The sequence below is a fragment of the Nilaparvata lugens genome, chromosome 5 (genome assembly GCF_014356525.2).
Source record: "Nilaparvata lugens isolate BPH chromosome 5, ASM1435652v1, whole genome shotgun sequence".
Taxonomy (NCBI): Eukaryota; Metazoa; Arthropoda; class Insecta; order Hemiptera; family Delphacidae; genus Nilaparvata; species Nilaparvata lugens.
Genome location: NC_052508.1, coordinates 16,787,298 through 16,815,297, shown reverse-complemented (window position 1 = coordinate 16,815,297; position 28,000 = coordinate 16,787,298). Strand labels below are relative to the sequence as shown.

The following is a 28,000-nucleotide window of genomic DNA, read 5'->3' as shown; positions in this document are numbered from 1 at the left end:
CTTTCCTGTTAAATTTGAGTGAAGAAGATGTAGAAAGTATGTATAATTCTTCTATAGTTTTAGCTTTGGATTTCTGATAAGAACTGATTGAGGGTTCCCAAAATGATAAATTTTGAACAAATAGTGTGAAAATAGTTTACAATTCTATAATTCATTAATACTTGTTTTGTGTTTGGATAACATTTTTATAAATTTTCATTTAGCTGGTAGTGCAAAAATCAAGTGAATGTGTCATTTTTATTTTTATTATTAAATTTTTTTTAATTGTTTATGAACTGTTATCAAGAGTATTATTTTTTTGTAGATACTCCCATATGCGGTCAAGCTTCAAAGCTTTGCATATGTGTAATTTAATCAGAAGGATTCATCATACTAACTTTTAATTGTTCATCTGTGTATTGCATTATTACTAAAATTGTATTATGAGTTTTTCTGATAAATAAAATCATTATTTCATAATTTCTGCCTCTCAAGTCTCACTTTACTAGAGATTGATCATGCATCTACTAGGGAGTGTATCATTAACTAGTTTATCAATAATGTATGCATCTTAGAAGTAATTTAAATTCTACAATTTGATAACTCTTTAATCAATACGGTATTGAAGTTAAGACTCTTGCGTTATTGCATAGTTCTCTGCTGATTCAATGGAACTCTGTTAATGACCCTCTCATTAGCCAATGTTTCAATGTAATTGCAAAATTTAGAAACTTAGATAACATAATATATTTATTTAACCCAGCATTCTCACAAAAAACAGTTGAATTTGCAAAGTTTAACCAACTTTTGAACAAACGCCAATCTTTTTTTCAGACACATGTGAAATCTACGAAGCAGATGGGCAAGAACTTGAGCGAAATGAGCAAAGAACTAGAAACAATAGCACAGACTACCAGCACTGGAGATCTGCCCCAGAAATTGGAGGAAGCTGAGACTGCAAAAACAGACGTCGAATGTCAGCTTCTTGAGAGGGTGAGTATCCTTTGAACATTCCTCTTTATCTGTATTATTTTGTGTCTTGCTATTTCAATCTATATCCTATTTCAGAAATATTCTGGATTCAATATTATTTCTGGATTATTCAGCTTCTTAATTACAAGTTAAATGTACACACGAGACGCGCCGCACAAATTGAAAATCAGTTAAAAAATCGAGTTAAATACTTAACATATAAGTAAGTTAGTTAATTCAGAATGCGCAAACTGAAAGCGTGCTTGCCTCCGTTAATGCTAACTTAAATGAGAGAAAGGCGGCGTGGCACGCCTTTTCTGTGTGTTTTGTGTTTAAAAAGTCCTCACTTCAGTGCCTTAACTTGACGGAAAATATAGAATAAAGTCAGTATCCACTTGCAGATACTTTTACCAAATACATTTCCATATCAAATCAATGTACACTAGTTCAGTGTTGATCCACTGGTACACTGGTTCACACATGATAGCGTCTGTTACATGTTCGCACATTTGTGACATCTGGGACCTGGGATTATTTCTATTAATTTTCATTATTTTCACATGAAATTATTGTCACAGTCTTGATTTGATTAGTTCACAGTAGAAGGTATTGAACATCTATAAATATCTTGTCCATACAACTTATTAATTTCGTAAAGAACAGAAAATATATTATTTGTGAAGTATCAACTTAACGCGATCTCTGGATGTCTTGAAACATAGTGTTGAATTGCTATGGAGTTACTTGTGGAAACTTTAACTTAGTTGAACTGTTTCGAATTAGGTAATTCATCTTATTCATCCAATATGGGAGAGGAATATTGAAGTGTTTGCCTATTTTTGCTCTTGCAATATCATTTCGATGATAGTAGTTTTAATGATTTAGTTTAATGAAAGTACTTTGAACTTATGAACAAATATCTATAAATAAATCAATATTCTGAATATTTAATCATTTACTCAATTATTGAGTTATTCAACCCTATTGCTGTTTCACGATGGTTTTCTCCTTGTGTTGCAGCATGCATTGTTGAACGAGACAAGTGAAGAGTGGGAGCAGTGCGAGAAGAAGCTGAAGGACGTGAAGGCGTGGATTGAGAAGTCGCGACAAAGTCTGGATTCGGCTGCCAGCAAGAAGAAGCCGCTGCGTGATCAGCACGCCATGCGCGAGAAGATGCTGGCCGACATTGCCATTCAACAGGCGAAAATATCCATGTCTGTTGAAAAGCTGCAGGTTAGTATTCAACTCAGGCTTATTGATTCAATTATAAACAATTATTCTTTTCTGGTAGCAAATTTCTGAAAAACTGGGGCAAAAACGTTGTAGGCTATTAAAATTATCCATTAATTCAATTATAAACAATCATCAAATTGATTTTTGGTAGCATATTTCCGAAAACCAGGGTAGACTGGCTACACAGTGTATATACCAGTGTATGAGTATGTATACAATTGTTTGTGTGCAATCAGTGTGCTAAAAATTCTTCATTACACATTCATAATATATGTTGATGTTTGATGTGTTATGCTGGTTGCATAAATATTTGACCAAATTTAAATCAAAGACTTAATATAAAAGACGTGCGAAGCATTTATTAATTAGATGAAGCAAACAAGTTCAATTATAAGTGAAGAAAAACAAGGCAATAGTCGAAAAATTCATTATCTCGATTTTGTCTCGTAAATAGTCTGAGACAAAAAAAGATAAAGAGGAGTGAGACAAAAGTAAGAGATAGACCCTGTACTATATGCAAGACCAAGAGGTTTCATGGATACTAGTCAGCAAATGGCAAATCAACTCTTTTTGAACTAATATATCAAACTATTTAATGTGAACTATTAAATCAACCACGGTTTAAAACCTATGCCTAAGGCTTAGGCCCATTTGAAAACAGTCAATAGAAAATACGGTTTGCAAACTAACAAAGCCTGAATTATACTTTAATTGTCTACTTTTTGTAAAGTCAAATCTAAATTTATTCTCAACTCATGACAACATTCATTCTTATAACACAAGGAATAAATCGAATCTGAGGAATGAGTACCTGCTCTTACAAATCCAGCCATATGAGTTTTAAGGTCTTTTCAATAAAGTTTTATAACCATTTACCACCAAATGTTCGAGGTTTGACGCTCAGGGAATTTAAACTAAGAATTAAGATTTTTTTTATAAAAAATTGTTTTTATAGTGTAGATGAATATTTCAATGTTAACATGGAGTCTATCTAGATTTTTAGGTAATTGCTATTGTTGTATGATCTCGAATATAGTTTGTAATATTGACGCAAATTGTAAAGTGTTTGTCTGTGGCAATAAAATGATTTGATTTTACATTGATATGTATAAATGAATAATATGAATTTTCCTCTCAGTAAATTTGATCATAATAAGGTTCGTACAGATATACGCGCCGCGAATATGAGCAATTCACTTTGAATCAGCTGATTATATCTGTATTTTTACAGAAACCGTAAGATACATTTATAAAAAGCTTGGCATCAGCTGATTAAAAGTGAATTGCTCATGTTCGCGACGCGTAAATCTGTACGCACCTCTAGAGTTGCATTAAAGTTGAATTATTATACCAGTTATATTTGCATGTACTTGTTTGGGCCAGACTTCCCATTCTATATCTCAAGTAGGATAATATATTGAATGAATAATACATTTTGTTTTTCACACAAAAGCAGATGAAATATATTTACAAAGTTAATCATATAATCATACATATCATACAAATACAAATCATACAAATACATGTCATAGAATTTTCCCAAGCATTCTCTTCAATGTTCTAATTCTTATTGTGTATTTCTTATAGGTGCATTTCAAATCTGGAGTAGGCTGTGATAAGAAAGTTTCAGAGACGGCTGAAGAGCTGGGCCACGAGCTGGAAGCATTGAACGCTTTGGTCAAAGAACAGTCATCCGCATTGGATGCCACACTCACGCAAATCGACAAATACCAGCAGGTAACACTGCATTTATTATAATATTATAGGCTAATTTCCATTTTATAGAACATTTTAGACTCCTATATAGTCTCTACATCTTCTTGGCTCAAGTTGGTCGAATTCTAGTGGGGGTTCCAGTAATATCAATGGTATACTTTATCTATACCAATCAACCTCTCGAAGAATGTTATTCTATTCTATCGAGCAAAAGTATTGCGTAATTTTTAGTGAGACTACTAATTCAGCTTCAATTATTCAAGAATGAGCATACAATTGAGTTCTGAACACTCTCCTGTAGATTTTGATTAAATTTATTTGCCATGTAGCCTATTATCTGAATGTGTGGGCTCTCTCTCTCTCTCTCTCTCTCTCTCTCTCTCTCTCTGTTGGTAGAATGAAAAAGGCTATCTCTAACTCTCTTTTGGTAGAGATTTAGTGGGGAGGATATTTTTAATATTCTTTCCGAAGAATGGACATTGATATGCCCAAAGCTCCGCCAATTTATGTAGATGCATTACAATATATCTATATCTATAGTTATTCTATTACAAATTGCTTTTTCATATCATATACAGTTCAATAATTATTTTCTTAGTCTATATTATGTAATTCATCTATAATTTTGCTGTATTGTAAGCTATTGTATATAAGTGTATAAGCCAGTATGTATATATTGTAATCTACATAAATAATGTACTCAATCAATCAATCAATCTGTCTGTTACGGAGAAGTTGATGCATTTCTCTCTGTATTGTTGATAATTATTGTCTTTAAATGTGTGAATGCACATATTTATATTATTGATCGTCTCGATTATCAGTGTAATATAAATCAAAATTCACAAATCAAATCAAATTTATATCAATATAAATTTTAGTAAATGATTCATTATAATTTTTATAATAAATTTATTTAGTAATATTTTATTGTTGGGTTGTAACAAGCGGGAACAAATATCTCGAATCGTTTCTAAAATGTATTATCAGATAATATATTACTACAATTATATTATATAGACGTTAATATAAATTATTATAATGAATCGTTCTCTCGTTCTATATTAACATTGTGCTGAACCTTGATCTCCCTTATGCAAACCAGTATTTGAATGTTTGAACTTGTCAGGTTGTGCATAAATTATGTTCGATCGTTGGTCAATCATCATAGTTTTTATGTATGTGGCCTATGTTGGTACATTCGAATTAGAAAATCACAGACATAAACGTCATATTATCACAGTTTTTTATAATCACGATCAAATGAAATTTTGGATAGATTTCTAATGCCCGGTTTCGCCAACCTTGATCAAATATAGCCTAGCCATGGTCAATTAGACCATAGTCAAAATTTGATCACTCGTTCAAACATACAACTGTTCCACCAACCTCGGGATTGATCAAAACTTTGTCGGTCGAATCTGAACATGGCCAACTCTTGTAGCTGTACTTTTCTGAAGTTGGCCAACATGTTTGCTGGCTTGCTATTGGCTACATCTGATTTTCATGGATAGAAATTACTGAGATATTGCCATTTTTCAAATGCTAATGAATTAATAATATTTTTATTAAACGAAAATCCAAATTAAATTCTTTAATATAGTAAATATAGTAACACCCCATGATACTCAATATCAGTTTCGCTGCTCATATTCAGAGGGTAATTTGCGCTAAATGCTCAGGCCGTCAAAAATTCAGATTACTGTACTTTTTCCTGTAAGTAATTACTGGTTTTTATTCATATTCATTATTTCGGGGCAGGCCCCCTGGGCCTCCTTCTTATATATACGCCCCTGGCACAGACGTTTTGTATAGTCACACATCTACATTAATTTATAATAATATTTCAAATATGAATTGAATACTTTCGTACAAAGAGATTTACAAATCACCATCATTTTTGACAATTTTTTATGAACAAAAGAACATTCCAATTCTAATGAGATACATTGAAGCAGCAAGGTTGATCTAAGGATTGAATAATATAGGCCTACTGTATAATGAAAGAGTAAAGCAAATCTTTTTCAAAATCTTCCTTTATTTTCTATACTATAATAATTTACTAACTAATTGAAAGATTCCGAGGACAAACCTAATAAATAACTTACTACAACACTAAATTCAATCGCACTAATAACTTTGAAATGTTTCATTGCATCAAAAACATTATGGTAACCTACAAACAAGCACGGAAATTGATCGAACTAGTCTTTTGACCGTGTTCAAATAATTTGATCGTCCGTTCGGCGGCAGTGAAACTTAACCATTGGTTTGACCGTGGTTAAACTTAACTGATGTTGGTGGAACGAATCATTTATGATTTGACCAGCTGATAGATTTCAACCATGTTAAAATGCCTTGACCAAGGTTGGTGAAACGGGGCATTAGTTGAGTAAAATGTATTTTGTATCATGTAAATTTATCTAATTTAATTTCTATTAGATTTGTCTGTGATAATATAACTTGAGTGATATTTTTCGATAGGAAATACAAAACTTGAAGCAGCAAGTCGTTCAAGTTGAACAACATTTGAGGACAGTAACCAGTCCCACCTACCTCCCCCATGATCGAGAGAAAGCCACCGAAGAACAAAATGTAAGTTATTTCATCTTTCGTTCTCTAGTCTGTACACTGTCTTTATTGTACTATCTGACACTCAATGGATTTTCAACATTGGTTGTCAATATATCCTTGAAAACAGTAAATATTTCTGTAATTTCTCTACTAATATTTTTCACGAGGAAAGTTGTTTAACGAATCTTGCCTTTACTATGTAGTTATCATGACATGTTTCACAAGTATTCTAGAATTCTCATTTTTCTTTTTGTATCCTTGTAATGTTTTCTTTTTGTTATCTCCTCGATTTTGTCTCAAGCAAACCAATTTTATGAAAAATTCCATCTGTATAACTTCCTTATGTAACTTTGATTGGATTTTTCCCGTTTTAATTGTACTAATGATTTCTTCAGAATATCTTTATACTGTGGAGAAATATCTAGAGTTGATATAATTTGAGATTTAATTGGAAATAATCAATTGCAACAACCTGGTTTGCTTGAATAGCTTCAATTTGAGTTTGGAGTAATTAGTTACAACGAAGAAGGTTTTCCCACCTGTGTGATAGAGAGTCAGTTTGTTTATTTTTCATTATGTTTTTAATTTTACCCTCAATCAATTTGATAATATTCTCCCCAAGTATTTCATTGTTGACAAATAACCCTCTCGCTTTAATATTAAGTTATACAGAGTGTTTGAATGTTGAATTAGTGAGGTGCCTTACTTTTTTTTCTCAATGAATTCAGAAGTAGAGTACATCCCAAAAAAATGTAGGACATTGTTTGAATATTCATGAAATATTATGGGAACTATCTTTATCAAGATTAATCTCCAAATGAAGATTGATCCTTCGAGTATTTCATTGTAAATCATTTTCAGTAGACATTCAACAAATATAAAATCACTTCAATACAAAAATTAAATTAATCATGAGAACAATTTTTATAAATCTTATTTCAAATCCGGATAGAATTTCAGTTTTTTTATCAAGCATACATTCGAACAAATGTTTATTAAAATAAGTTCTATTGAATGAAAAAGACTAAGAAATTGTCAAAAACCACAGATTTATTGATACTTATAAAGACCGGTTTCGGTTATTACACCATTGTCAATCTCTGATAAACAGATAAACTCGAGTTTATCAGAGATTGACAATGGTGTAATAACCGTAATCGACCTTTCTAAGTATCAATAAATCTGTGGTTTTTGACAATTTCTTAGTCTTTTTCATTCAATATGAATAATTACCACAATATCAACTTCTCAACTACACAAAAAGTAAAATAAGTTACAATTCTTTACAATTTGAAAGAATATTATCCAACATTCAAAAAGCAATATATTATACATTCAATATTAAGGATTGAACAGTGTTTTGTGAATTGGTTTCATTCTAATAATTCTGTTAAAATCATTTTTCATTGTGCACTTGTTTAGTATGTGAATTTGTCTTTAATGCAAATCATGCCACAACGTCTTCAAATGTTCAAGTATACCTTATCCAACAGTTTTAATCAGTTATCCATCAATTTTAATCAACAATTATTATCTTTCGCAATATCAAATATACTTTGAAATGAATAAAAGTTAAGGAAATAACGGATGCCTGGTGGCTTAACGGGCAGCCTGTTTCCTTCCAAAAAATCTCTTTTCCTCCTCAAAAATCCAACTCCTTCCTTCTCCCAACCATGACTGCCTGCACCAAGGACAATGCTTCGCTTTATTTCTTCAATTATTATTTTCTGTCTCTTTAGTTCTTTATTCTATTCTATTTCTGCAGCTGCTTTAGGTACTTCTAATTATTTCAGCAAGCTGATAATTTTATTTGCTTTGGGATCCTCTGTTCACTATTCTTTGTTATGTTAGATTAAGTTGATGGAATGTTACTTGAGAATTTCTGTTACAAATATTGTTTTATTACTGTTCTATTGGTTCTTTGTCTCTAGCATTTATTTGGTTGAGGTGGGTTAATCCTGCATCATTATTATTACTATTCTTTAACAGGTTTTTGTTGATTTTATATAGCATGTCAGAAATCTATTTTTTTAGTCGTTAATTATTTTTATTATATACTTTAATTATTTTGTCATTACATGCTATCTGAAAATCGATTACCAAACATGAATATCATCCAGATTATTGAAAATTGTTGTATACAGTAGATGCATTAAAATTTTTAAATTTCCTATTAAGTGTTGTCAAAATAGTCTACTTATTTTTAAGTCGGTGAAATCTTTATCCATCACAATTTGCATTGTACCGGTACGAGTGATTTTCACTTATTTTTAAACATACAGTCATTAATCCAACTACAGGGGCATTATCGGCTTATGTACTATGAAGCTCCTTGGAGTTACGAGTTTCATTCAACTCCTCAGTAACTTGATTATTCCTGTATGATTGATTGTTGAATAAATAATATAATATTCATTTCAACCTACCGATAGTATTTGAGGCATTTTTGAATTTGTAGTGAATTTATTAGAAACTCAATTCTCTATGATGTTTAAAACTAAATTTTGGAAATTATACCAGAATTAAATTTATACATTTCTCGGCTACTACCTTTTCTACTAAAATATTGCTTCAAGCACAAGGCACCGGTGCAAAATGCGTGTCGGCGACGGGAACGGGACAATTTTTAATCCGTGGTTGAATGGTTGAAATTGTTGCTATCACGCATTTCACACCAGTGTATGTAAGGCTACATGAAATAAATAATATTGGTTTATTAACTGGCGAGTATTTTTGAAGGTCATTCAGACGTCTTTATTCAGCTAATTTGGAGTGGAACGCATTTTGTTGGGTAGCATGTTCATGTTTGGTACTTGGAATCTATTTTGTGGACAGTAAGCATTCTATTTTGGGCTTCTGTTGATTTTTACTTTGACCTGAGTTATTTAAAATCGACAAAAACTTGTTAGTTTATGGACTGGTTGAGCTTTTGATGGTGAATGGTATGGTTTTCCCTGAATCCCTGCAGGCTTGCCAGGAGAGAGCGAAAGCATTCCACAGCAAGATTTCCGCCCGGATAGAACGGATTAAACTTTTGGTCCAGCGTGGAACTCCAGACCTCAATCCATTAATAGATACTTAGCCTCCTTTCTCTACTGTACTGTCTCTCGCTTGAAAGCATGGCAGCACAAGTCGTGTATATTAGGGCGCACGGATAATAGTTCACTCATTTCGCCACCAGGCTCCGTGTAGCGTCCAAATGACCCACAACATCCATATCGGTCATGATATTTTGCTAATCTTTTTAGGCTTCTAAGTAGAATACTGTTGTGACATGGTTTCACAACCAAAGTTATTATTTATTCGTTGTTGTTCATTTTTCTGTAGAATATTTATTGTAGTAGTTTAAGAAACAAATAGCACTAGAAACGAAATGAATTGAGACCCGATTATCATCCCCTTCGTTTAGGCCCTCGTGCAACAAGCTGAAACTAACAGGGAACGCATTCAAAAATTGGTGCGACAATTACAAACCGCCGATCCGTTCCTCGCCAATTCACCAGAGATTCTCAGTGTTTTATCGTTTGTCAAGTCTCCGAAACTAGTCGAAATTAAGGAGAAGCCAGTGACAAAACAGAAGACGGCAGTTGTCTCCGTTGAGAAGTCATCAACAGTGGATAAATCTGCCAGTGAATTGTTGGATCCTGACAAGCTAAGTTATGCTGATATCGCCGCCGGCCGAGTTAGTCCCAATCCTTTCTCAGACGACTCCAACGCCACCGCTTTTGAGCCACTCGAAGCTACTCCACCTATCACCCCTACCATCTCAGAACCCGTTATTGTTATAAAAGAATCAAGTCCTGCGGAAGCAGAACCTGTGCAAACGAAAACTGAAATAACTGTCGATAATGCTCCACCGAGAGGAGAACGTCAAAGTAGATCTACGAAGAAACGTGTACCACCAACAAAAGAAACTAAAAAACTGCCCCCACAAAAAATCACCACGAAACCTAAAGACAGAAAGGAAATTGAGGTTTTAGAAACAATTGTCAAGTCATCATCATCACTAGCAGCTCCTCAGCCCAGGCGTGGAAGGTCACCTAGTCCTATGTGGATCAGTGGAGAGTCACTCACTTATTCCGAAGTAGTTAGAGGTGGTTCCTTGTCAAGACCACAGAGTAGATCTGCTACTCCAGATCAATTCAAGAGTATACCCTCCAAGCTAACGAAGGTTCATCATGAAATTACACCACAAATTGTTCAGGATAACTTGCCTACACAAACTAAGAGTGTGAGTGCTCCTGTTACTCAAACCTACCAAACTCCTCATGATTTCAGTAGAAAACCACCTGTTGAACAAAGTGTGCCTGTGCAAACGATGTTACCTCCTGAATCAATTCAGTACAATCCTTTCAACCAGACTGTTATCCATAGCACACTGAATTATTCAGCAGATATTTTCCAGCCTTTCATTCCTCCTCAAGATGGAGTATCGAGTTTTATAGCGTCGGGACAACAGTTGATGAGCTCCGGTTTGGGTACATATCTGAACAGTACTCCAGTTTACAGCCAAGCTCATTTTATTAGTTACGAGAGCACTGGAATCCCACCCACATCACTCGACTATCAAGAGGAACATCCAGTTCAATTCAGTGTTGAATCTCAGCATTTTGTTTTCCCTCAGAAAGAATGTAGTTATCAGACTCTTGGTGAAGATTTAGCATACACCCATCCGAAAGCAGCCGAATCAGCTGTGAATCCTGCAGTTGAATTACCTGAAAACGAAAACAGTGGTGTATCATACGCTACAATCTTATCGCAAGGGTTAAGTGACAAGAAACCTGTTGACAAATCAACTACTTCACCTGTTCTGCCCTCCAAAACAGCAGATCAGGCTGAAACGCCTTCTCCTTCGCATGATGTTATTGTCATGGAAAGTGTAGAAGATATTACTGTCACTGAAGATAATGAAACCGATTCAATTCAAAATAGAAAGTCAGGAAAGAGGAAAGGTAAAAACAACAAGCCTACTTCTCAAACTCAGAAACCTGAAGATGCTAGTTTAGAATTTATTAAAGCTGAAAGTGAAATCTTGACACCTACTGATGAACCAGCTTCGACTGATAAGAATAAGAATAAAAGTAAAGGAAAAACATCAAAGCCAAGTAAAAGTTCTCTTGAAAATGAGAAAAATGTTGAAACAGAAGTAACCACCCCTCCAGCTGTTAATCCCGATGAAATATTGGGGAAAGTCAAGGAATCACCTTTGGAGAGTGAAAATGTCAAGCCAGACAAGAAATCTAAGAAAAAAGGAAAGAACACCAACAAAACAGAGGTTACTAAAGTTGGTGATAGTTCCAAAGATAATGAAAGTTCACATTTGAACTTAGAAAATGATAAGTCAGTCAATTCGAACATCTTGACTGATGTGGAGACCAATGTTGTCAAGAGTTCAAAGAAGAAAAATAAAAATAAATCGAAATCAACCCCTAGCGTTGAGTCGACCCTTGAAATCTCAACTCATAGTATCAAATCAGTAACAGATGAGTTGATTTCTGAAGAGAACTCGCCCATTGCACATAGGACTGAGGTGATAATTGAAGTCAAGCCATGTGAAATCACAAAATCTCCACCAATTCTTGAGAGTAGCAGCACAGGCATTGATACTCCAGCTGGGAAAACCTCCAAAAAGAAGTCTCCAAAATCCAAAAATACTGATAAAATCACCGCAGAAAAAACAGATGACAACAAATCTGATGATGCAGCAATTGATGATAAGAAAGACACTGCCCAACAAGGAAAATCCAAGAAAAAATCTGGAAAAGCAAACAAATCAGTTATTGAGAGCAGTTCAGTAGAACAAATAACCACCACAACTCCTCAAATCGAGAAAGCTCCTAGTAAAAACAAGAAAAAGAATGCCAATAATACGAAAATCGAGTCTTCTGACAATGCTGATGAGAAAAATATTCACTGTGAGGTATTGATTGAAGAATCACTCACCTTGCCAGAAATTGACAATGCTTTGATAAAGGAAGATAATGAGAAGAAACAAAAAAGTAAGAATAAGAAGAAAAACAATAAAAAGAATCAGAATACCCCAGAAATCACTTCTCTTGAAAGTGTTGTTGATTCAACAGAACAAGATGATAAGGAGAAGAAACCAGAAGATAAAAATGAGAAAGAAACACCAGAAATAACTTCTTCTGAGAGTGTTGTTGCTCCAACAGTAGAAGATGATTTTGAGAAGAAACCAAAAAATAAAAATAAAAACAAGAAAAATAAGAAAGAAACACCAGAAATTATTTCTCTTGAAAGTGTTGTTGGTTCAACAGAACAAAATGATAATGAGAAGAAACAAAAAAATGAGAAAGAAACACCAGAAATAACATCTTCTGAGAGTGTTGTTGCTCCAACAGGAGAAGATGATAATGAGAAGAAACCAAAAAATAAAAACAAGAAAAATAAGAAAGGAACACCAGAAATTACTTCTCTTGTGAGTGTTGTTGATTCAACAGAACAAGATAAGGAAAAGAAATCAAAAGATAAGAACAGTGAAAATGAGAAAGAAACACCAGAAATAGCGTCTGAGAGTGCTGTTGCTCCAACAGAAGATGACAATGAGAAGAAACCAAAAAATAAAAATAAAAACAAGAGAAATAAGAAAGAAACAGCAGAAATAACTTCTGAAGGTGTTGGTGCTTCAGCAGGAGAAGATGAAAATGAGAAGAAACCAAAAAATACGAACACAAACAAGAAAGATGAGAAGGAAACACGAGAAATAATCACTTCTGAGAGTGTTGTTACTTTAACAGGTGAAGATAATAATGAGAAGAAACAAAAAAATAAAAACAAGAAAAATGAGAAAGGAACAACAGAAATAACTTCTTCTGAAAGTGTTGTTGATCCAACAAGAGAAGATGATGATAAGAAAGCGAAAAATAAGAATATTAAGAAACCCTTAGAAAAGGAGGAAACCCCAGAAATAATTACCACTGACAGCGTGGTTCAATCTACCGAAACTGATGATGCAAAAACTTTGAAAACTGATAGTGAAATCCCAGTTTCTAAAGATGACAATGAAAAGAAGTCTAAGAAGAAGAACAAGAATAAGCCAATAGATGCTAAGGTGGGTCAGTCACAAACCACTAGTCCTCCCAACACAGTGATAGAAAACACTGCATCTGAATCCGTGGAGGTAGACAACTCACAAACTGAGAAAGAAGGTGAAAACATTCCTGAAACTACAGAAGAGGAAGGAAAGAAGTCGAAAAAGAAGAACAAAACGAGGGATGCCAAGAAAAAAGATGACACTGAGGCAAGCCCCTCTGAAAAATTAATTGAAAATGAATTAAAATCTACCAAGCCTGTGGTTGCTAATAAAGACGTAGGAAATAGAGTTATTGAATGTGTTGAGATAGTGGAAGTATATGAAGAAGGGAAAGATAAATCAAGATTTGGGTTATCAGTGAGTCCTCAAGAAACAGATAAACCAGTTCAAGTGACTGTGGAAAATACTCTTCCATCAACTGGAAATGAAGCTCCCGACAAAAGTTCAAAAAAGAAGAATGGTAAGAAGAATGCTAAGGAGGAATTCCATTCAGAAACAGCTGAGCCTGAAGAAACTACAAAGAATAGTGGGAATGATTCAATCGATTCTAGCTGTCAAATAATAATCCAAGAACGTGCAACAGACAAGAAAACGCCTGCTGACAAGGGTAAAAAGAAAGGTAAGAAAGCACCATCAAAACAGGATGAGGTATCAGAATCTACTACTTCTGAAGATCCACCCAAGAATATTGAGGTACCTGATAATGAATCTATCATCAAAGATACAAAAGTCGACTCTAGTGATAAAAATGAAGCTACTGTAGAGGAGAAACCCAGCAAAGTTGAAATAATTAAATCTGATGAGCCTATTGGAGTAGAAGTGAATAGCTCTCAATCTACTAGTGGCTCGAAAGGAAAGAAGAATAAGAACAAAAATAAGAAAGATGCATTGCCAGAAATCAGTAAAGATGAGGCAATACTACCTCCTGTTGAAACACCTCTTCTTGAAAATAGTACAGATATAAAAATTGATACACCATTATGTGTGAAAGATGTGACCTCAAGAGATAATGATGCTGAAGATGGAAAAAGTAAGTCAGCCAATACAGGAAAAAATAAGAAATCAGATAAAGCGAAGAAGGATCAGACTCCAATTAAACCACAGGAATCAGCTCCAGAACAAGGAAGCCCAGTAGACAGCACTCTCATAGTTTCTGACATCAAGTTGAGTGATAAAAAAGAAACTTCCAAGAATAATGAGAAGTCAGATGTGAAACCATCTCAATCGAAAAGCAAAACCGATTCTGATATCAAATCAGGTGTAGAAAATACTGATGAGAACAGAATTCACTCGGCCGTTATGATAGAAACGCCAAAAGATGAACCCAAAATTGGGGATTCAACATCCAAAGAAGACTCATTGCTCACTTCAATTTCTGACTACAACACGTCCCCATCTCTAAAAACGGAGGGAACAGATTTCATAATGAAAGAGCAACAGAGTGTACAATTGTTAGAAAATAATACACCAAAACAGAAGAACAAAAAATCGAAAGCAGATAAAACAGAGGGAAGTGATTTCATAATGAAAGAGCAACAGAGTGTACAATTGTTAGAAAATGATGATCCAAAACAGAAGAACAAAAAATTGAAAGCAGATAAAAATGGAGGTGATAAGAGTGAAGTGATTTCAAAAGCAAAAATAAAAGCTGCCCCTGATGCTGGGACAAAAGAAAGTGAACTCATTGCAATTGAAAATAAATCAGAAGTGCACTCAGAAACAATTTCGCCCTCAATTGTTTCAGATTCCAATATTGAAATAGAAATAGAAGTTAGTCAGGCTCCAAGTGAACCAGATAAAACTGAAGAAAATCAAACTGATAAGAAGGGTAAAAGCAGGAAGCGCAAAGTAAATGCATCTAATTCTGTAACCTCAAACAAAACGGATCCATCTTCCAGTCCACCTCAACCTCCAGAGAAATCAGTAACAACATTCCCAGCTCCAGAGCAGTCTCAGATTCAGATTCAAGCGAAAAAAGGAATAACAGAAGGAAAATTGAATACTGATGAAAGTAAAGCCAATGATATGATCAATCTGGAAGCAGCAATATGTATCTTGAAAGAACAGACAGCATCATTGGACGTTGAGAATACACCTGTAATCATAAATGAAGAAATTCAACAATCAGAGGACAAGGACTGCAAACTCAGCAAAGCTTTGAAGGAAGCTCCAATCATCGATGTGGGAGTCAAAGTGGTTGATGAACATCCAACGCCTGTTTTGATTGAGAGTGGAATCAAAGCTCATGACTCTGATCTTACAAATGTCTCCACTGATAATTTGAAACAAGTTGATAACAAAAATAAGAAGTCCAAATCAAAGAACAAGCAGCATGAGCCTAAAGAAACACCTGTTACACAGTCTCATGAAGTTGGTGTCAATCAAACTGTTCCTAAAAATGAAGATGAAAAACTTGAGAAAATTGATCCAGCTCCAACGGTTAGTGAAGCTGCTTCTGATGCTAACCGTATAGAAAAAGATCATCATGTGAAGGGTAAGTCTAAATCTAAAAATAAATCGAAAACAAAAGAGTTTGTTTTGGAGCCTGATACCATTCAAGCATCACAACCTGACCAGACAATTGAACAGATAACCATTGAAAAGACAATAATTGAAACTCCTGAAACTCAAAAACCAGTGGAAACAAAAGGTGAAATCGTTGAAAAAATTGATATAGCCATTACAGAACTTGCTCCTACTGAAAACAAGGTAGTTGAGTCAGATGACAAGACTACAACTGCTCAAAATATTGAACAACTTCAACCTGGGAATAAAAAATCAAAATCAGAGAATAAGAAAAAGTCAGATGAGTTGAAGAAGGAAGGAAGCAATAAAGACAATGATTTGAACAAAAAAGAAGAAGCCCCAAAAGATTCAACCCTTGGATTGGAGCAACATGGAATCAAGGTAGATAAGGTTATTTCGAAGCAAGCATCTGTTCCAGATAAAGGTAGAAATGGTAATAAGAAATCCAAAACAAATACCACAGAAGTGCCAGTTGCAACTGCAAATGAGAATGTAGAGAGTTTCAAAGACAAAGATGATGTCATTGTGGAAACAAACATTGTGATTGAGGAGAATGTAGAAGTCACCCAAGATTTAAAAGATCCAAAATTGAGTGGAAAGGTAGAAGAGTTGAATGTTGAGCCAGTAGCTACTGGAAAAGGTAAGAATAGGAATAAGAAATCAAAGTCGAAAGACAAACCACTTGTTGAAACTGTGGAAATTGTTCCACAAGTTGAAGAAAAATCAGTTGAAAATAAGAGTGTACCAGTAACAAATGAAGAGATAAAGGAGAAGATCGAAGAGCCTGCCAGTGCTATTGTGGATCATGAAGTAAATATTATTGAAGATTCAAATCTGGATCAAACACCTTCTAAAACTCCTGAAAAGGGTGAAAACAAGTCTAAAAAGTCAAAGTCAAAGAATAAGCAGCCAGCTAAAGAAACAGTAGCTCCTCCAAAAATTCAGCATGAGGAGAAAGAAACTAATAAAGGATTAGAGTCAAGCTTGGATGTAAACATCGAAATTGAAAAATCTCCAGGAAAAGTTTCTGAATCAGATGAGAAAATAATCAAAGTTGCTCAAGATAAAGCAGCTCAAGAAAATTCAAAGCAGGATCAGAACAAAGGGAACAAAAATGAGAATAAAAAAGGAAAATCAAAAAACAAGATCAAAGAACCGGCTTCACTGACAGAAGATCTCACTACCAAAAAATCTGAAACAGAAATTAGTGATATTGTTACAATAAAACCAGAAGAGGATGTTAAGGTGGTGGATAAAATTGAATTATCTATTGCTCCAAGTGTATTAGAACAGAACACTAGCAAAACCATTGAGTCTTCTGAACAAGTACCTTCTGAGAAGTCAGAAAATTCTGATAAGTCTGGGAAAAAGAAGTCAAAGAAAGGAAATAAAGTCTCTAATGTGGAAGTAAAAATTGATACAAAATCTGCTGAAGTAGTTATTGATAAATCAAATGTAGAAAACAAAAATGAAGAAGCAGTGGAGAAAATTAAACCAGTTTCTGAGCCAACCATTAGTGATGTAGAAGAAAAATCAGGCAAGGATAGTGTATCAAACCTGAAGGAATCAAGTTCAGCTGAAATTCAACAACAAGATAAGCAAAAGTCTAAGAAATCAAAACCAGAAAAGAAGAATCCTGTCCCACAGCCTGAGTCACCTGCCATTCCGCAGGCCACTGATAAGCTAGTCGAGGAGAAAATTCAGCCAACTAAATTGGTGACCACTATTGAAGCAGAAGAAGAAAGTAAATCCCTTGAGCAAAACCCCCCTAACTTGATTGCAGAAACAACAAAAGTAGTAGAGGAGATTAGCAAGCAAAATATTCCTGAAAGTGACGTGAAGAGCAAAGATTCAATCTCTAAATCTGCAGAAGTTGATACAAAATCGAAGATTCCTGAACAAGATAAGAAAAATAATAACAAGAAAGGAAAAGGGAGAAAGAGGGAGGAACAACCAGTGAACGGAACCACCACTAAAAAGGATGAAAAACATGAAGAGGAGGCTGTTACAACAATTGCAAAATTGAGCTCTTTGGCCAACAATAGTGTCAAAAATCAAGAAGTTCCTTCTAATGAACCCAAACCTTTGGATATCAGTCAGTTAGACAGCAATCTGGTCATTGAAAACAAGGAAAAATCAAATCTTGAAGCCAAAAAAGATGCGGTAGAAATATCTGAAGTGATTGAAATCAAGGAGAGCTTTGTAGTTCAGGAATCTGATTCAAGTCTTCCAAAATCACATGGTGGAGAATCTAATGAGCTGACAGTAATAGAGGAAAGTAGTATGTCTGGAAAGAATAAAAAGAAAAACAAAGGCAATAAAAATACCAAACCAGGAAAAGAGATAGAAAGTGAAAATATCATCAAAGATACTCCCACATCAATACCTGTAGAAATCAAATCATCTGGTACTGAAAGTGCTAGTGAAAGATCAGGAAAAAAGAAAAATAAGAAGAGGAAGAATGAAGATGATATTAAAAGTGAGAGTGTTGAACCTGCTAAATCAGATAAGGAAGAACATATTGTTCAGAAAGTAACTACTCATGGCCCACAATCTCTCTCATTTATGCCACAGTGGATTCTCCAGCAGTCAGAAAATAGTTGTAGCAAGCCATCAGCACCTCAACCAGCTCAGCAAAATTCGAATATCCAGTCAATGGAAGAACAGAATGTAGTCACTGGAATCTCAGGATCAAATATTGTAGCTGCCAAAGAAGACAAACAAGTAGAAGAAATTCCAAAGCAATCTGTTTCAAATGAAACTATTAAGTCATCTCCATTATTATCTGAAGGTCTTGAAAAGTATTTAGAAGCAGAAGCAGCTGAGTTTGGTATATTTGGCTCTGTCAAGGATCGACCTGGTCAAAAACCTAAGCCACCCCAATCACCAAAACCCAAAAGGAAAAATAAATCTTCTGCCCAGAGTGAAAGAAGCTTGAGCTCTTCAGAAACAAGTGATGGATCCAAAAAAGAATTACAGCCCATGAAATCTGAAATTTTTGTAAAACAACAAAGTCCAGAGAAGAATGAAATAATTAAAACATCTTCTCTGTCAGTGACTTTAGCTAAGGTTGTTCCAGATGATAAGTCACTGAAAACTAAATTGGATTCTCCAGATTTGCACTCCTCATCTCCTTCACCCGGCTCCAAAGAGGCAAGCAAATCAGTTGAGAGTAGCAAAATCCATTTGAAATCAGGTGATGATTTTCTTGATATTTTGGATTGTCCTATGGTGATAGATGATGAAGAAGATGCCAGTATTTCTACTGCTCCAGATGTTCTCAAGCCATCAAATTCAAAATCAGAATCAACATCAACTATAGCTATTTCTGAAGTAGAAAGTAAACCAGTTGAAAGTAGCAAAATCCATTTGAAATCAGGTGATGATTTTCTTGATATATTGGATTGTCCAATGGTGATAGAAGATGAAGAAGATGGGATTTTTTCAACTCCAAAGGTTTTCAAGTCATCAAATTCAAAATCTACTGTAGCTATTTCTGAAGTGAAGAGTAAACCAGTTGAAAGTAACAAAATTCATTTGGAATCAGGTGACGATTTTCTTGATATTTTGGACTGTCCAATGGTGATAGATGATGGAGAAGATGAGAGTATTTCTGCTGCTCCAGAGGCTCCCAAACCATCAAATTCAAAATCAACTTCTACTGTGACTATTTCTGATGTGAAAGTTAAACCAGTTGAAAGTAGCAAAATCCATTTGGAATCAGGTGATGATTTTCTTGATATTTTAGACTGTCCAATGATTATAGATGATGAAGAAGATGAGAGTATTTCAACTCCAAAGGTTTCCAAGTCATCAAATTCAAAATCTACTGTAGCTATTCCTGAAGTGAAGAGTAAACCAGTTGAAAGTAGCAAAATACATTTGGAATCAGGTGATGATTTTCTTGATATTCTAGACTGTCCAATGGTAATAGATGATGAGGAAGATGAAAGTACTCCCACTGCCCCAAAAGTTTCTGAAGACAAAATATCCACCTTGACCATGATGCATTCTTCAAAACAACCAATAACAAAATTGGGAAAAGAAAAAACTGAACTCTGCAAGGCTCTTGAAAGTAAGCCCGCAAGTACAACTGATGATAATCCAAGTTTCTATGAAATTCAAAAGTATGATATGTTTGAAATATCTGAAGCAGAGAAACGCTTTGCCAAGCTGTTGGAAAGTGAACGCAATGCTATGTGTCCCAGGAGTCACACTGCTGACCTGAGGCGAATTGGAGGAGAGACAGCGACTGTTTCCCCTGTTCCTTCAAAAAGTGATGATGAAAAATCAACAAAGAGACTAGTACTGCATGCTGAACACATAGTTGAAGAAATACCCGAGGAGAAATGTGATGATATGAGATTGGCTGATCCAGATACACCAAAAAGATTTGTTGATGATGATTTCTTCAGTATAATGACCAGGACCTGTAATACTACTTTATCTCCTGCATTAACTATTGAATTAACTCCTGAAACAAGCCCAACCAGTGAACCAAGTACTCTTTCTTGGTCTCAAGTTGCTGCTAGGGAGAGACCATCGCAAACTGGGGACTCAGAACCTCCATTGCCTGGCACATCACGTGTTGAAGAAAAAGTCATTGAAGAAAAAAGGCCAGTTTGTATAAAAGAATCAGATAAACCACCCAAAGTTGATCATTTGCCTATTGCTACAATCGATTCTGAAGGATTCATCAAGTTTGTCTCCAAGAGAGAGATACGCAAACAACGATCGAGAACTAGTTCAAGAAATGATGATGACGGTTCCAAGACTGCTGGGAAGACGGGTGAGACTCCACTTGTAGACAATAAATCTGATACTGTAAGGAAAGAAACAAGCAGCGCTGGTGAAAGTGATGTATTGAAACCAGCAGAAGAAAATACTGCTAATTTAGCTTTAGATACGGGAGTATGGTTGGACAAATGGAAATATCACGACGCTGAAGTCAAGTACTTTGAAAGCATGGGCAAAATAAAAAAATCGCCGCCGTCAGTGATTGTGGGTGCATCAGCTGGGAACAATGACGACGAAGGGGGTCCTAGTGGCAGTGGCCCTCCCTCTCCCACGAGGGGAAAGCGGAGTGCAAACCAAGAACCTCGCGGTGAATTGGCAAACGGAACGGAGCGCCTTGCTGCTGACTTACCATCAGGGCTTGGAGGCTGGTCGGATTATAGTACTTATATCTCAGACGAAGATCCAATGCATTTGAACACTACCACCACCCCTGCCGATTCCAATAGTATCCACCACGAAGACAACTCACACAGCAAAGAGGTTCGACAGTCAAACTCTATTTTTCTAATGCGTGGTGTTTCCGTTTTACTCTGTACTGTTTTGCTACTCTTAATATTTTGTACGTATATCTGCTTGGTTATAGAATGCCAGGATATGGATAAATATGTTTTTTACAGAAATCATTGCTTGCAATCTTCATGTATGCTGCTGCCATTGTATCTTCGTTTTTGGTCTAAGAATGCTACACTCTCCAAGCTTTTATTTATTAATTATTTCTTTTTGGAATTACGGTTTTATTCAGAGGAATTTCATAATTTCTAATGAACCGTTTTTTGTTTACTAACAGACGAAACTGTTTGATCATGTTTTAATCTCTTGTTTTTGTGAGTTTTAAATTTGTAACAGATTTGAAGGCTCAAGAGTTTCTCTTTCAAACTACTCACTCTTTATCTTCATCCTTCTTCAACTCTTAAATAATTTTAATCTCCTATGTACTCTCATAAGAAATAATTCTCAATGTACTATTATTAAACATTGAATTTTTATTTGCTTCGCTTGCAAAGTTATGATCAAATGAAAATTTAAGAAATTTCCTTTCAGATTTGGTTTGGAGTTAGTTTTTCAGAAGTCCATTATTCTATGGATATGGATGAAGGCTTCATGACAATAATCTGTGTTGCTTGTTGTTTCATATTAACATTTTATTAAAATTTTTATCTTGAATCGTTTTATCGTTCTTGATTTATTATGAGCCTCATAATAGGAAATTTGTGTTATCTCTGATTCTCATTATCTAGCTTTTTGTTACTCGTTATTAGATTCTATTAATATTCATTTTAGCCCATTCTCAGGTAATACAATATATACAGAAAGTTGCTCTTTATTGCCTTGGAAATTATTTCCAATGCATACTTGCATGCAACCGTGTTTATAAAAGTTGTAATATTCTCTAGCCTCATAGTTGAGATGTATATATTGTTTGAAACATCATTGTATGAACATCATTTTCATCTTATTTTTCTCCGTTTGGCTAGATAATTTTCAAGACACATAATTTATCTGTACATCCTCTTTCGTAATCTATGTATTTATACTTACATTAAACTGGTTTTAGTTGAAATCTCGAACCAATAATGTGAAGAAAATGTTATGTTCAGCTTCCTATTTTGAATCAATATTTATCCAATGCCTCGAATATTTTTTAAAGGTTATCATTTGTAAACTCGAAAACATTTCCATAACATAAATTTAAAATGAACTAGGAAGAAATTGTTTTATATAACAGTGATTATTGATTGAAGATCAATAATTTCATGAAATTATTATTCTTTTTCTTTGAAAAAGATATATTTAATTATTCTTGCTTTTAGAATCTTATAAAATCCATAGTAGTATAAATGATCCAATGATTAAGAAGAGTAATTTAATATTTAACCGTTCTTGTACCTAAAGAAGGAGAGATTATAAATGCTATCTTGGATATTTGGTAAGGTGATGGGTAAGCTAAATCAAGCTTGAGTGTGCTTGAGTATAATATGGTGTATTCTACTTGATTATTTTTTCCAATATGATGATAGAATAATGACATGAAACTGATCAATATTGCATTAAATTGCATGTGAACCTCCAATGTACGTGCTTGATGAATGCGAGTTATTTTGTTTTTCATTACAAGTTTCTTGGTTTTGGAATGAGAATTATTATGGTTGATTGTTTCGAAATTTTTATTTCATATCGTTACTCATATCATGAGAATGCATTACTTTTATTCATGGTTGTTGGAACGTTTCTCCAATCATAATATATTATGGGCTTGGTTTAATATATCATATTAAATACTACAAGGTTTGTGTATATTCTCTGTAGTCTATGTACTTCATAAAATGCTGTATTATTGGCTACATTCGGTGTACAAGTATTGTGGGATATTGTTGATAGTTGTGCTTGTAATGCCTACTGTCTATGTTTTAAAAATAAATTCTTTTATACTTTTTATACTAATTTCTTTTTTTAACTACTGAAGTACTATAATTGATCTTGTTTCTCGATAACTCTATCAATCAAATGTGTAAATATTTTTCGATTCTTGATTACATTGGAACGGAATCATAACATTGATAATGAAAGATGTAATAATCAAAGTTGTAAAATTTCATGCTTTATGTCAGATTAAAATACTGTATTTTTCAACAGATTATTATGTACAACTCTGATAATGTATTAAGGCAATAGTGTTGAAATGGAAGATGAGTAATAAGTCCAAATATAAGTCCATCCACTTAGGTGGTAAATTCTTTTTTGATTTTATCATGTGATTCATTCACTATTCATGTCAATAGAACTGTATCTTCGTTTTAAAATTTTGGAATATATTCTTATATTTCTATTGTTTTGTTCTAGGAGATTTTGATAGAAGTAAAAGAGCATGAAAAATGTGCATCGAAGATTTCCGAGAATCTGTCAAATCTACCGTCAGATCCTGAAACGACTGAAATGGAAAATGAATTAACTCTTTTGAAAACAACTATCAAATCATTGATTCCTGGAGGAGACGTAGGAAAATTACCAGAAGTAATTCTTTTTTATCTAATAAAATCTTGAATAATTTATGTTTCTTGCAATTCATTAGCCATGTAAGGAACAAAAACTTGGAGTATTCAATATATTATGTTGATTTGCAGCTACATGTTACACTTGAAAAATGTAATTTTCAATGATTCATACACTATTTCATCCAGTCAAAATTCAAGAATAGATCCATTGCACACTATTTTATCCTTGAATATTGGTTTTTATGGATTCACACACTTTCATTATCTTTACTTTTTGTGAAAGGTTTTTCCCTACTTATCGTTATGTTATCAATAAAATATTGTTGCATATTCGTATCTAGAAGATCTCTCCGCGCTCAATCTCGAATTGTGAAAATGCTTGTCAAATAGTCGGTTACATTACACTGTTATATAGTGAAATTTGTATGTTACATAAAATGTAGTATCAGTTTCAAGTCTAATTTCTGCTTTAATATCGTTCACCAATCAATTCATCCATCTTATAATAAGCAAACTATAACATTAATTGGTTGAAGATTAACATGTTCAAAGCAAAGGTATTTCTCTCCCAATATTTTATAAATTTTCTTGATCCAAAGTGAAGTAAGTTCTCAATTTATTACTGTCTATTGTAATTTCATTTATTCTTGTTAATGGTTTTGGTGCATCAATAACTCTGACATCATGTATTTGATATTTACATTTTTTATTTGCTGTTATAATGGGTCAATTAAATAAAAACTAGAATCTGGTTACTAGCAAGTGGTCACTAGTTCTAGCTATAAAAATAGGATTATGTAGCTGACTCGAATCCTAGCATTTGATTAAAAATCACTTAGAACTAGCAATTTCTAGCTTTCACTCATTCTACCCAATGAATGACTAATGAATTTTCGTTTCTCCAATGACTAATGTATTTGTGTTTCTTTCCATAGGGAGTGAAAGAATTCATCGATAATGAGAAGATAGCTAATGAAACAACTCCACCAGCTGAAGGCACATATAAAATTGAGAGAGACGAACTCTCACCTGTTCCGGAAATCACAAAGGACGACACCATAGCATCCAACCTATCACCTATTCCCGATGAAGAAGTCCTAGGAGTCAGTCCGATTCCATTGGAAGTGGAGGAACCCAGATACGAAGTTGGAGTGACCGAGGTTGGCTCGCAAACTGGAAGGAGTCTAGCCATGTCACCCGACCACAAACTCATAGCTGCTGAGGTTCAAACCGATCTGTCCCAGAAATATCCCACTGCAGTCGCCATACAAACAGAACAGAGTGCACAGAGCACAATACAAGTGTTTCATAAAACTGATGGAAATGAGGAGACTATCGAGATTGCAACTAAAACTAACGTCGGTACTGATAGACTTCCAATCACTGAAGCAAACAAAGATGATAATGTCACTGTTGAGGTCAAGTATAAGGAGAAGAAACCCACTGAGATTGGAGATCCTGAATTTGGCTCTATGTCTGAGTTGAGTATAGTTCATACAGATCCTCAGGCTTTCGACACTATTGTCGTGGACCCTGATGATACTTCTACTGAAGTGATTGTTGACAACGATGGAACCAAGAGGATAATTGTGAGGAAAGTCAGACGTGCGGTGGTGTCTCACCAACAGAGGATCCTCACCGAGACCAGATCGAGAACAAACATTCCAGCTGGTGTGGACGCTGAGTCATCTGGAGTGAAGCCTTTGGCATTCTCAGAGGTGTCTTTGCAGCAACAGCAGAAGGTGTTCTCTGAAGTGACACCCGATGGAACTATCAGACATATTACCCAGGGATACTCTGGGCAAGTTACCAAAGGACCTACCACCTCTCACATCAAAACTTCTGAATTTGTCAGTGAAGCTCCTCTGGATGCCACAAGTGAACTTACTGAACTCCCAATGTCATCTTCCAATGTTCGCACTGTAGTCCACCAGGTTTCTAGAAAGATCATCAGGAAAACAAGGAAAGTTATAAGAAAAATCACTATCATTGATGGAAAAGAGCATGTTGTCGAAGAAGTAATAGAGGAGCCTGATGATGTTGAAATGTATGAAGATACAATACCTCGTGTTAGTATTCACATTTCTAAAGAAGGAGGGGAAAACGTTATTGTTCAAGAGCCTGGAGAAGGAGGTCAATTGCCAGCTGATGAAGGTACTAGCTCAACAGTTGAAATATCTGAAATTCACTCTGAAGATGAGTTGGATAAGATTGTTGATCAGCCAAAAACTCCAGCTATTGAGAGTGGTTCACCAAAAGAAGCACCCCATACAAGTGTTCCAGATGATTCACTACCTGTAAAATCAGACAAATCAAAACCAACCGCTGATAATCATAAACCTGGAAAGCCTGCTAGCTCTAAGAAGCAAAAAGGTAAGAAAAATGCTAAAGAGCCTGTAGTGCATGCATCACCGCACAAAGTAGTGGAACAATTTATCATTTCAGAAAAATTCAGTGAGGACAGACCTGAATCACCTGTTCAAGTAGTAGAGGTGAAAATCATTAAGGACAAACCTGAATCACCTGTTCAAGTAGTGGAAGAGAAAATCAGTAAGGACAAACCTGAATCACCTGTTGAAGAAATAAAAGAAAAAGTCAGTAAGGATAAACCTGAATCACATGTTCAAGTAGTAGAGGTGAAAATCAGTAAGGACAAACCTGAATCACCTGTTGAAGTAGTTGAAGAGAAAATCAGTAAGGACAAACCTGAATCACCTGTTCAAGTAGTGAAAGAGAAAATCAGTAAGGACAAACCTGAATCACCTGTTCAAGTAGTGAAAGAGAAAATCAGTAAGGACAAACCTGAATCACCTGTTCAAGTAGTGGAAGAAAAGATCAGTAAAGGTAAACCTAAATCACCTGATCAAGTAGTGAAAGAAAAAATCAGTAAGGACAAACCGGAATCACCTGTTCAAGTAGTGGAAGAAAAGATCAGTAAAGGTAAACCTAAATCACCTGATCAAGTAGTGGAAGAAAAAACCAGCAAGGGCAAACCTGAATCACCTGTTGAAGTAGTAGAAAAGAAAATCAGTAAGGACAAACCCAAATCACCTATTCAAGTAGTAGAAAAGAAAATCAGTAAAGACAAACCAAAAACACCTGTTCAAGTAGTGGAAGAAAAAATCAGTGAGGACAAAACTGAATCACCTGATCAAGTAGTGGAAGAAATTCTTATTCATAATGTAGATCAACCAGAGAGCCCTGTTGTAGGAAAAACAAGTGATCCATCTGATACCTCAGAAAGTAAATCTGAGAAGTCTGATCAACGTAAGAAAAGAGATAGAAAAGGTAAGAAACAGGCTAAGAAATCCCCACAGGTCGAAGAAAAGCCCACTGATATTGGAATTATTGATTCAGTTCCTGATTCGAAAACCATTGAGGTCAATGTAGAATCTGTATCTCCGATTGTTGAGGTTATTGAAGTAAGTGAATCTACACAGTTGAATGAAAAACCCATTGATATAAAGGATTCTGAGCCTGTAGTTCAGCATGAAATTTTCGAGGTTAATATAGAGACTGCAACTCCAGCTAAAACTAAAAAACTGGTTTCAGATGAAGTGCCAGAATCATCAACTGAGGTTGAAGAAATTAAAATTGAAAAAACCTCATCACCACCAATCAATGATGTTAAATCTACTGACCCAAAATTTAATGATAAGAAGAAGAAATCTAAGAAAGGAAAGAAATCACCACCTCAAAAAGACGAAATTGAAAGTAAGGATGACAGTGGAGCTACTAAGTCTCCATCACCCAAATCTAAAGCAAAATCAAAGACAACAGATGATCTTCTACATTCTGAACAATCTCCAAAACAAGAAATTGATGATTCAACTGATGTAGAGGAGAAATCCATTGAAACTGAAGGAACACTTCATCCAGGTAGTGTTGATACTGTGATTAATTTAGAGAAAGATCAATTGAAAATTGAAACTCCACCTTTGAATGTAGAACTAGATGTAAAACTTGAAAAGGAAGATACTGTGGAGAGTGACAAGCTACCATCTAAATCTGCATTAGATCCAAATGCATCTTTCATCACTGCAGAATCTGTGCATTCGAGTCTTTTGAGCGATGGTCCCAAAAAGCAGAAACAAGAACCTTTGTCTGATCAGAAGCCTGTTGTAGAAACTGCTATCAAAAAAGGAGGTGAGCCAGAGAA

The 28,000-nt window shown here is 34.7% G+C and overlaps 2 protein-coding genes across 2 annotated transcripts in view; both read left to right on the top strand.

The window, feature by feature from the left end:
- Window positions 1-12,598, top strand: part of LOC111053776 (nesprin-1-like) — a 189,600-nt gene extending 177,002 nt beyond the window's left edge. Inside the window, exons 102-106 of the mRNA XM_039429393.1 lie at window positions 814-972; window positions 1,972-2,184; window positions 3,772-3,921; window positions 6,385-6,495; window positions 9,443-12,598. Coding sequence (XP_039285327.1) covers window positions 814-972; window positions 1,972-2,184; window positions 3,772-3,921; window positions 6,385-6,495; window positions 9,443-9,556 — 747 coding nt within the window. The 3' untranslated portion in view covers window positions 9,557-12,598. The remainder of the gene's footprint in view (window positions 1-813; window positions 973-1,971; window positions 2,185-3,771; window positions 3,922-6,384; window positions 6,496-9,442) is intronic.
- The window catches only part of LOC111053775 (mucin-17), a 57,837-nt gene continuing 39,430 nt past the window's right edge, over window positions 9,594-28,000 (top strand). The window contains exons 1-4 of the mRNA XM_039429392.1: window positions 9,594-9,605; window positions 9,884-21,328; window positions 23,690-23,860; window positions 24,777-27,987. Of these exons, the coding sequence (XP_039285326.1) occupies window positions 9,594-9,605; window positions 9,884-21,328; window positions 23,690-23,860; window positions 24,777-27,987 (14,839 nt within the window). The remainder of the gene's footprint in view (window positions 9,606-9,883; window positions 21,329-23,689; window positions 23,861-24,776; window positions 27,988-28,000) is intronic.